This window comes from Bufo gargarizans, chromosome 5 (genome assembly GCF_014858855.1).
Source record: "Bufo gargarizans isolate SCDJY-AF-19 chromosome 5, ASM1485885v1, whole genome shotgun sequence".
NCBI classification, from domain to species: domain Eukaryota; kingdom Metazoa; phylum Chordata; class Amphibia; order Anura; family Bufonidae; genus Bufo; species Bufo gargarizans.
Window position 1 is genome coordinate 230,198,541 of NC_058084.1, and position 11,876 is coordinate 230,210,416.

Below are 11,876 nucleotides of genomic sequence, written 5' to 3' on the forward strand. Positions count from 1 at the left end.
TCTAACCAACTACACATCACATGACTTCAGGCATGGGCAAATCCATTCAAGGATATAGCTTAGAAGAGATAACTGTATCCTTCCGCCCCATCCTGGACTATTTTCACACATATAACTTTGGTAAGACTATTAAGACAAATGACAGGGATATATGATCTTTGCTAGACCATATCTTAATTGGAAAGGACTTAAAATAAGTCTTTCCTGTGGGAAACCATCACTTAGCTTGGCGAAGAATGTTCTATCAATATATATATATCTAAGGGTACTTTCACACTTGCGTTTTTCTTTTCCGGCATAGAGTTCCGTCACAGGGGCTCTATACCGGAAAATAACTGATCAGGCATATCCCCATGCATTCTGAATGGAGAGTAATCCGTTCAGTTTGCATCAGGATGTCTTCAGTTCAGTCGTTTTGACTGATCAGGCAAAAGAGAAAACCGCAGCATGCTACGGTTTTATCTCCGGCGAAAAAAACTGAAGACTTGCCTGAATGCCGGATCCGGCATTTTTTTCCATAGGAATGTATTAGTGCCGGATCCGGCATTCAAAATACCGGAATACCGGATCCGTCATTCCGGTCTGCGCATGCGCAGACCTTTAAAAATTAAAAAAAAAAAAAAAACGGATCCGTTTTGCCTGATGACACCGGAAAAACGGATCCGGTATTGCAATGCATTTTTCTGACTGATCAGGCATTTTTCTGACTGATCAGGCATTTTTCTGACTGATCAGGATCCTGATCAGTCTGAAAAATGCCTGATCAGTCAGAAAAAATGACATCCGTTTGCATACAGTTTGCCTGATCAGGCAGGCAGTTCAGGCAACGGAACTGCCTGCCGGAATCAAACAACGCAAGTGTGAAAGTACCCTAAGCAATTATTTACTGCTTTGCTAGATTATGAGTCTTGATTCTTCTGCAGGTAGAATGAAGTCTCACAATATCCTAAAACTACATCTCAATATGGAGATGATCAATTAATTTAATTATGTATTTATTCGCCAATCTAGATGGTATAATTTCACCCACACTATCAAATTAGTCTTAATAAAATGAAATATCATTTTCTGTATCTCTTACCAAGTCCTAGTAGAAATCTCACTTCTGCTCCTAGGAAAGCTGGGTGGTCCATCATAGCACATCTCACCATGGCTTCCATCTTGATAGACCCCTCTAGACAGCTTTACTTCTCTTTCCTCTCTTTCTTGTGTGTGTCTGTTCTCTGTCCGTCCCCGCTGTGTATGGTTTATGACCACAAACTTATCAGTTAGACACACCTTCCTAGTTTGGAAGTTTCCAATCATAATCGGATGGGTGTGACTATTGATAAGAAATGACATCATAACCTTACCCAGAATGCACTTTTGCTACTGTTGTAATGTCACCTACTCATACCTAGGTGGCACTGCTGTGTAAGCTATTTGCATCCTTAATATAAAGGGTTAACTTCTGTAAGTCTGAATAAAGGTATAATATACATTTTGACCTTAAAAGCTTTAATTCAAGGCTATAGGGATTAGATTTGACACTTGTAGCAATTAGAGACAGACCTCTAGGCGTCTCTCTAAATGTTTCTCACATGGTTTATTTGTTTATGGATCATAAATAACTTGAATCTCCGTGTTTTCTCACAGAGATAACAGTATCTCCTGTTACACCAAAGAGGTGAATAATTGTTACAAAACACACATCTTCACAGACACTCTTGTAGAAACAAAGATTCTCCTAATGAGAAATATATATAATATACTGGATACATGTTGTCTTCATCACATATAACAGTATAATATATATTATATGTTCTACTGATTGTCTTATGCTAAGGACTAAGGCTCATTAAATGAATACATGAATATTATATATTTGCTTCATTGATAAATGTCTAATTGTATAGGTAATTATCACCAGCTGCATAGAGCTTATCTTTACCTCCCTGTCATAAATTTATCAGTAGATAAGAAGGCCTCTTCTCAGACTGGTACATTCATGAGAAGAATAACATTAAAAAGTAGAAACCTTCGTGTGACCTTACTTTGGCCTTCTCAAGCACATATACTAAAATTGTAACTATAGTGGAGCATGGCTCTTAAAGGTAATGAACATCCATCTTGACTAAAAATGAATTGGATATCAATGTATTTACCTATGAAAAGGCACGACAGGGCAAAGAAATCTTTAATTCAGGCCTACACTGGTTCAGACAGTGTGAGATACACTTTCTACATACAGGTATTTGATTCAGGCATTTGAAATACAGCCATTTGGTGCACCAATATTGAATTCAGACCTACACTGGTTCAGGCTGTTTGAGATACACCCTCTACATACAGGGGTTTTATTCAGGCATTTAAAATACGTCCATTTGAAATAAGGCCATTTTGGGCAAATAAATGTTTAATTCAAGCCTACACTGGTTCAAACAGTGTGAGATACACCCTCTACATACAGGGGTTTGATTCAGGCATTTGAAATACAGCCATTTGGTGCAATAATATTGAATTCAGGCTTACACTGGTTCAGGCCGTGTGAGATACACCCTCTACATACAGGGGTTTGATTCGGGCATTTTAATTTTAGCAATTTGAAATACAGCCATTTTAGGAAAATAAATATTTAATTCAGGCCTACACTGGTCCAAAAAGTGTGAGATACACTCTCTACATACAGTGGTTTGTTTCAGACATTTGAAATTCAGCCATTTTGGGCAAATAAATATTTAATTCAGGCCTACATTGTTTCAGACCGTATGAGATATACACTCTCTACATACAAGGGTTTGATTCAGGCATTTGAAATGCCGCCATTTGAAATATAGCCATTTTGAGCAAAGAAATCTTTAATTCAGGCCTACACTGGTTTAGACAGTGTGAGATACACCCTCTACATACAAGGGTTTGATTCAGTCATTTGAATTACAGCCATTTGAAATACAGCCATTTTGGTCAAATAAATCTTTAATTCATGACTACATTGTTTCAGACAGTGTGAGATACACAGGGGTTTGATTCAGGCATTTTAAATACATCAATTTTGGGCAAATAAGTCTTTAATTCAGGCCTACACTGGTTCAGACCATACGAGATAGACCCTCTACATAAAGGGGTTTGATTCAGGCATTTGAAATACAGCCATTTGAAATATTGCCATTTTGGGGAAATACATATTTAATTCAGGCCCACACTGTTTCAGGCCCTGTGAGATACACCCTCTACATACAGGGGTTTGATTCAGGCATTTGAAATACAGTTATTTTGGGCAAAGAAATCTTTAATTCAGGCCTACACTGGATCAGACAGTGTGAGATACACCCTCTACATACAGGGGTTTGATACAGGTATTTGAAATACAGCCATTTGGTGCACCAAATTTTAATTCAGGCCTACACTGGTTCATGCCGTGTGAGATATACCCTCTACATACAGGGGTTTGATTCAGGCATTTGAAATACAGCCATTTGAAATACAGCCATTTTGGGCAAAGAAATCTTTAATTCAGGCCTACACTGCTTCAGACAGTGTGAGATACACTTTCTACATACAGGTATTTGATTCAGGCATTTGAAATACAGCCATTTGGTGCACCAATATTGAATTCAGACCTACACTGGTTCAGGCTGTGTGAGATACACCCTCTACATACAGGGGTTTTATTCAGGCATTTAAAATACGTCCATTTGAAATACGGCCATTTTGGGCAAATAAATGTTTAATTCAAGCCTACACTGGTTCAAACAGTGTGAGATACACCCTCTACATACAGGGGTTTGATTCAGGCATTTAAAATACAGCCATTTGGTTCAACAATATTGAATTCAGGCTTACACTGGTTCAGGCCGTGTGAGATACACCCTCTACATGCAGGGGTTTGATTCGGGCATTTGAAATACAGCCATTTGGTGCACCAATATTAAATTCAGGCCTACACTGTTTCAGTCCGTGTGAGATACACCCTCTACATACAGGGGTTTGATTCAGTCATTTGAATTACAGCCATTTGAAATACAGCCATTTTGGGCAAAATAATATTTAATTCAGGCCTACACTGGTTCAGGCTGTGTAAGATACACCCTCTACTTACAGGGGTTTGATTGAGTCATTTGAATTACAGCCATTTGAAATACAGCCATTTTGGGCAAAAAAAATCTTTAATTGACGCCTAGTCTGGTTCAAATCTTGTGAGATACACCCTTTACATACTGTCGTTCTATTCTACTATTAATTAACCCCTTTAAGACCAAGCTAGTTTTTACCTTCAGGAACAAGACACATGTTGCAAATCTGACATTTTTCACTGTATGTGGTAATAACTTTGGAACACTTTTACTTATCCATGCCATTCTGAGATTGTTTTTTCGTGACAAATTATGTGTCACGAAAAAAGTGTGAGATGCACACTTTATGTTAGAGATAAATTCAAGTCAATATGTCTTACCTTTATTTATCTAGAAAATTAAAAATTTACAGAAATTTGGTAAAAATTCGCAATTTTCAAAATTTTATTTCTCTGGTTCTCTGACAGACAGTGGTACCTCACAAAATACCATTTGTCTACTTTAGGTTTGCATCATTTTGTAAATGTTATTTTATTTTTTGGGGATGTTAGAAGGCTTAGAAGCAATTTTTAAAAACTTTCAGAACATTTCCAAAACCCACTTAAAGACCAGTTAATTTCTGAAGTCACTTAGTGGGGCTTATATAATAGAAACCACCCAAAAATTGCCCCATTTTAGAAACTACACCCCTCAAGGTATTCAAAACTGATTTTACAAACTTTGTTAACCCTTTAAGTGTTCCATCAGAATTAATGGAAAATGGAGGTGAATCTTTTTAAATTTCACTTTTTTTGCAGATTTTTCCATTTAGACCCATTTCTCCTGCAACCGAGCATGGGTTAACAGCAAAATAAACTTTAATATTTGTTACCATGATTCATAAGTTTACAGAAAAACCCGATACGTGGTCATAAAGTGCTATATGGGGGCACAGCGGGGCTCAGAATGGGAGTAACACCATGTGGATTTTGGAAGGCAGATTTCGCTAGAATAATTTTCAGGCACCATGTCACATTTTAAGAAACCCCAAGGCACCCTAACAGTGAAAAAAAAACAAAAGTGACCCCATTATGGAAAATACACCCCCCAACGAATTTTTCAAAGGGTGCACTGAGCACTTTGGCCCAATAGCCGTTTCATAGAATTTGGAAAGACTTGGCAGTGAAAATGAAAAGTTTCATATTTTACAAGAATATCTCGCTTTTGGCCCAAATTTTCCATTTTAACAAGGGGTATCAGGAGAAAATGCACCCCATAATCTGTTACCCATTTTCTTCTGAATACGTCAACACCCCATATGTGGTTGTAAAGTGCTGTATGAGCACACAGCAGGGCTCAGAATGGGAGGAACATCTTGTGGCTTTTGGAAGGCAGATTTCACTGGAATAATTTTCAGGCACCATGTCACATTTGAAAACACCCTGAGGCACCCTAACAGTAAAAAAAAAAAAAAAAAGTGACCCCATTATGGAAAATACACCCCCCAAGGAATTTTTCAAGGGGTGCACCCCAACAGTGAAAACCGCAAAAACGAGGCTCTAGGGGTGCCAGAACATAAAAGGAAAATAAAGAAATGCCTAATTTAATAAAATGACACTTTTCAATGTATTCATCTAGGGGTATAATGGGAATTTGTAAGTTTTTTGTTTTTTTGGGTGGGGGAGCTATTATTGGATTGCCAAATGGAAAAATGCTCAACTGAAAATGTCTTGCCATGTATTGATTAAGAAATTTGTGAAATGGACTTCAATGGAGGTGTGATAAACTTGAAAACACTCTCCAATGCAGAGGCCCGGTTTAGAGGTGCAGGTCTGACAGTAGTGAGTGGAGTCTTTCCTAATCCCTTTAACCGAGCAAACTCGGCACGTTTTTTGAGGTCGCCTTTTTTTTGTGGGGGGAAGTACTCCAGGGAAATACTGCCCACTTATTATTCTTGATACCCCAGAAACACTGCTGGCTGAAAAACTGCACTCTCCTTCTTGAACGCCAAAAATCAATTTTTTTATTAATTTTTCCTGAAATTCCAAGAAGGTCCCCCCATGACCAGCTGTTCTGTGGATGACAAAGGCATTATATAGTGACACTTGGGTTAGGTACACAGCAAATTTTTTGTACCACACCTTAGATTTTCTTAAGGCACTGTAGGGCTGAAGTACCTGGTCTGAAAGATCCACTCCACCCATGAACTTGTTGTAATCCTGGATACACATAGGCTTAGCATAGAAACATAGAAACATAGAATGTGTCGGCAGATAAGAACCATTTTGCCCATCTAGTCTGCCCAATATACTGAATACTATGAATAGCCCCTGGCCCTATCTTATATGAAGTATGGCCTTATGCCTATCCCATGCATGCTTAAACTCCTTCACTGTATTTGCAGCTACCACTTCTGCAGGAAGGCTATTCCATGCATCCACTACTCTCTCAGTAAAGTAATACTTCCTGATATTACTGTTAAACCTTTGCCCCTCTAAATTAAAACTATGTCCCTTGTAGCATTTTTTTTTCTTTTAAATATTCTCTCCTCTTTTACCTTGTTGATTCCCTTTATGTATTTAAAAGTTTCTATCATATTCCCTCTGTCTCGTCTTTCTTCCAAGCTATACATGTTAAGGTCCTTTAATCTTTCCTGGTAAGTTTTATCCTGCAATCCATGTTCCAGTTTAGTAGCTCTTCTCTGAACTCTCTCCAAAGTATCAATATCCTTCTGGAGATATGGTCTCCTGTACTGAGCACAATACTCCAAATGAGGTCTCAATAGTGCTCTGTAGAGCGGCATGAGCACCTCCCTCTTTCTACTGGTAATTCAATAAGGCCGCTTTTAAGTAGACCCATTTCTCCTGGACCCAATGAAACGGTTCCAATCTGATAGGGACTCGTGTACCACTGACCTAATTTTAGAAAAGTCAGTTTTTCTAAAATCTAAAACTTTTGTTTTTGCGTGGTGTGACTCACTGTCACTGTACTTAAGGTAAACCACACCGACTGGTGATCACTAGATCCCAAGCTTTCCCCTACAGTAATATCAGATACCAAATTCCCATTTGTGAATACTAAATCTAAAATGGCCTCCTTCGGGGTTGGCTCCTTAACTACTTGCTGTAGAGATAATCCCAGTAGGGAATTTATAATATCTGTACTCCTGGCAGAACTAGCTATTTTGGTTTTCCAGTTTACATCAGGAAAATTGAAGTCTCCCATAATGATAACTTCCCCCTTCAATGTCATTTTAGCTATTTCCTCAACTAGTAGATCATCTAATTATTTGACTTGGCTAGGTGGTCTATATATCACACCTACACGAGTTACCTTATGATTATCAAGCTGCAAGGCAACCCAAACTGACTCTAAAATGTTCTCGCTAACTTGTATCAAATTAGATTTTATCTTTTACATACAGGGCAACCCCTTCCCCTTCTTGCCTTCTCTGTCTTTCCTGTATAGAGATAACCCTGGTATTGTTATATCCCAGTCATTACTCCTATTAACCCCCTCAGGACCGCCGTACTCAGGATTGCGTTATGGCGGCGGCCCTATTATTCCGATTGGATGCGCCGGCGCGTCCTCTCGCAAGAGGCGAGATTTCCTGTGAATGCGCGCACACAGGCGCGCGCGTTCACAGGATCGGAAGGTAAGCGAGTGGATCTACAGCCTGTCAGCGGCAATCGTTGGCTGGCAGGCTGTAGATAGGATTTTTTTTAACCCCTAACAGGTATATTAGACGCTGTTTTGATAACAGCGTCTAATATACCTGCTACCTGGTTCTCTTGGTGGTCCCTTTTGCTTGGATCGACCACCAGAGGACACAGGCAGCTCTGTAATAAGTAGCAACCGGACGGGGTTAAAAGCAGAGTGTGCTTGGCGTGCATGCTGTACCTGCGCTCCCTGGACTTTATGTGGCTGTCATGGCCCATAAAAGGTAGGAACTAGTGTTAGGGACCACTCATGAAGGCGACCTTGACGTGGTGAGTGGCTTATTACGCTTTGGCCAAAATGTACACCAATGCCTTATTCAACATCCAGCATGAAGGCAGGGCAGAGTGCTGGTTGCAGTGTGCGATTGCATTTTGTGTTTTTACGTTTGTATCTATATCTCGCCTTAGCAATCTGCACCTGCTAGGGGTTTTGCGGGCTGAATCTTCCATATTTTTTCTTTGTAGTACGTATTGGAGGCGTGGCGATCTCCAAGCAGTCAAGCACACCTGTCCAGTTAATCTGCCCCCTGGAGGCTGGTTTTAAAGTCAGTATAAAACATAGCACCTACCAGTAGCCATTAGGCTCCAGGAGAAGTATATAGTGGGCTCAGCATGCATGTTGGTACTTGCATCCCTGGATCCGATGAAAGCTGTTATACACCGGACAGGGTTAAAAGCAGAGTGTGCTTGGCGTGCATGCTGTACCTGCGCTCCCTGGACTTTATGTGGCTGTCATGGCCCATAAAAGGTAGGAACTAGTGTTAGGGAACACTCATGAAGGCGACCTTGGCGTGGTGAGTGGCTTATTACGCTTTGGCCAAAATGTACACCAATGCCTTATTCAACATCCAGCATGAAGGCAGGGCAGAGTGCTGGTTGCAGTGTGCGATTGCATTTTGTGTTTTTACGTTTGTATCTATATCTCGCCATAGCAATCTGCACCTGCTAGGGGTTGTGCGGGCGGAATCTTCCATATTTTTTCTAAGTAGCAACAAGCACCACACAACACTACACCCCCCCCGGTCTCTTATTAGCCCCTTATTAACCCCTGATCACCCCATATACACTCCCTGATCACCCCCTGTCATTGATCAACCCCCTGTCATTGATCAACCCCCTGTAAGGCTCCATTCAGACGTCCGTATGTGTTTTACGGATCCACGCATCCATGGATCAAATCCGCAAAACACATACGGACATCTGAATGGAGCCTTACAGGGGGGGGGTGATCAATGACAGGGGGGTGATCACCCCATATACACTCCCTGATCACCCCCTGTCATTGATCACCCCCCTGTAAGGCTCCATTCAGACGTCCGTATGTGTTTTATGGATCCACGCATCCATGGATCGGATCCGCAAAACACATACGGACGTCTGAATGGAGCCTTACAGGGGGGTGATCAATGACAGGTTGGTGATCACCCCATATACACTCCCTGATCACCCCCCTGTCATTGATCACCCCCCTTTAAGGCTCCATTTAGACGTCCGTATGTGTTTTGCGGATCCGTGGATCCTCAAAACACGGACACCGCAGATCCGCAAAACACATACGGACGTCTGAATGGAGCCTTACAGGGGTGTGATCACCCCCTGTCATTGATCACCCCCCTGTCATTGATCACCCCCCTGTAAGGCTCCATTCAGACGTCCATATGTGTTTTACGGATCCACACATCCATGGATCGGATCCGCAAAACACATATGGACGTCTGAATGGAGCCTTACAGGGGGGTGTTCAATGACAGGGTGGTGATCACCCCATATAGACTCCTTGATCACCCCCCTGTCATTGATCACCCCCCTGTAAGGCTCCATTCAGACATTTTTTTGGCACAAGTTAGCGGAAATAGATTTTGATTTTGTTTTTTTTCGTTTTTTCTTACAAAGTCTCATATTCCACTAACTTGTGTCAAAAAATAAAATCTCACATGAACTCACCATACCCCTCACGGAATCCAAATGCGTAACATTTTTTAGACATTTATATTCCAGACTTCTTCTCACGCTTTAGGGCCCCTAAAATGCCAGGGCAGTATAAATGCCCCACATGTGACCCCATTTCGTAAAGAAGACACCCCAAGGTATTCCGTAAGGGGCATATTGAGTCCATGAAAGATTTACATTTTTGTCCCAAGTTAGCGGAAAGGGAGACTTTGTGAGAAAAAAAATTAAAAAAAATTCCGCTAACTTGTGCCAAAAAAATTAATTTTCAATGAACTCGCCATGCACCTCATTTACTACCTTGGGGTGTCTTCTTTCCAAAATGGGGTCACATGTGGGGTATTTATACTCCCCTGGCAGTGACCCCATTTTGGAAAGAAGACACCCCAAGGTATTTCGTGAGGGGCATGGTAAGTTCCTAGAATTTTTTTTTTTTTTGTCACAAGTTAGCGGAAAATGATGATTTTTTTTTTCTTACAAAGTCTCATATTCCACTAACTTGTGACAAAAAATAAAAACTTTCATGAACTCACTATGCCCATCACGAAAAATACACTTCCTGTAAAGTTCTAGCAAAGTAGAACTAACGTTGACCACTAGATGGCAGCAACGTCAAACATAACATAACATTTCAGTATAATCTTTACAGCACATTACATACATTTATTATGCACAAAATGGGCAGAACAGATGGCATCTGTTTGTGTTACGCAATTTGCGGAACGGCACGGACAGTCTTTAATATAACTGCCTCTTCTTGTCTGCAAAGCGCGGACAAGAATAGGATATTTATATATTTTTTTTGCAGTCCACGGAACGCAGCCACGGATGCGGACAGCACACAGAGTGCTGTCTGCATCTTTTGCGGCCCCATTGAAGAGAATGTGTCTGTATCCAAGCCGCAAAAACTGCGACTTGGATGCAGACCAAAACAACGACCGTGTGGATGAGGCCTTAAGGTGAAAAATGGCAGGGACCTGAAGGGGTTAGTGAAAAGAAGCCAAAACAATAACAATTACATTTTATTGGTTTTCTAGTAGTAATAAAATTGTGTAAAATTGTATATGCTACATTTTAATTACTTGATGTTTATATTTTTCTTATTCAACAGAGTCAGTACAAGTTTGTCTGTGAAGCCACTCTCCGTGTTTACAAGGACGGTATAACACAACCATTGCATCACAGTTGATCTAAACCTGCTTATCAAAGGGGCTTCCACAAGGAACAACATAATGTCTCAAGAAGAGCACATTGGTGGCATTTTTAATTTCACTAAAGCATTTTAAACTATGTCTGTAGATATATTATTGTGCATATCTGTCCAAAAATCTGTATAAATAATGAACATAGATTTGCCACAAATTGTATTATCACAACACCAAATGCCTTGTATTGCCTTAGAATTAAACCTACTGTCCTTTGTGAGTATCAGCACTGCATTTTAGGCGATATACTGTAGTTCAATAGAAAATAGAGTAACCTAGCACATATATATTATTGTTAATACTTTTCTGTGTGCCAAAAAAATTAAGATTTGACTTTTAAGGAAACAAGTACCACTGCGTATTTCATGTTTTAAAAATAATTTAGTAATATTTATTTATGGTGTTTCTACGGCAAAAACTACCCAACAAGAAAACACAGTTTCAATGTGTAAAAATAACACATTATGGTAATTTGGGGTTGTGTACCTTTGGGGTGGGGTTGTAAAACAACCCATCTTCGTAAGACTTGAGAAGCGATGCATACTTACCTATTTCCAAGCACTGGCTCCCTGCTCCTTCTCTGCTGAGCCTCAGCTGCTCCGCTGAGCTCCCAGGATATAAACTTCCATTTTAACGCCACTGCAGCCAATTTCTGGCAGCAGTGGTGACCTGTTTCCCTTGCATCATGTTAATAGGTTACTGTCAATGGCTGCAGCAGCGTCAAAATGAAAATTTACATCCTGAGAGTGCAGCGGCGCAGCTGAGGCCAGGGAGAAGAGCACAGAGCCAGAGCTGGGAAGCAGGCAAGTATGCTTCTCTTTACAGATCTTCCCAAGAGGGAAGATCTGTAAAGAGTCACAACCCACAAACAAATTAAGGGATGTGCCCTAGCAGTACGAGCAGAACGTTATTTTGTGTTGGGCTGTGAATGAGGGTGGATGAGTCTTACAGTGTCTGTCAGAAAAATGATCTTA

General features: G+C 40.4%; 1 protein-coding gene across 8 annotated transcripts in view; it reads left to right on the forward strand.

Moving 5' to 3' along the window:
* The window catches only part of PTPN3 (protein tyrosine phosphatase non-receptor type 3), a 1,297,151-nt gene extending 1,285,668 nt beyond the window's left edge, over positions 1-11,483 (forward strand). For 3 of the 8 annotated variants that reach the window (XM_044294792.1, XM_044294791.1, XM_044294790.1), the window contains one exon: positions 10,809-11,478. In XM_044294792.1, coding sequence (XP_044150727.1) covers positions 10,809-10,886 — 78 coding nt within the window. In that variant the 3' untranslated portion in view covers positions 10,887-11,478. Of the gene's footprint in view, positions 1-10,808 lie in introns of all 8 variants that reach the window. The other 5 variants (XM_044294784.1, XM_044294789.1, XM_044294788.1 and 2 more) reach the window with 4 other exon arrangements.
* Positions 11,484-11,876: the final 393 nt, after the last annotated feature.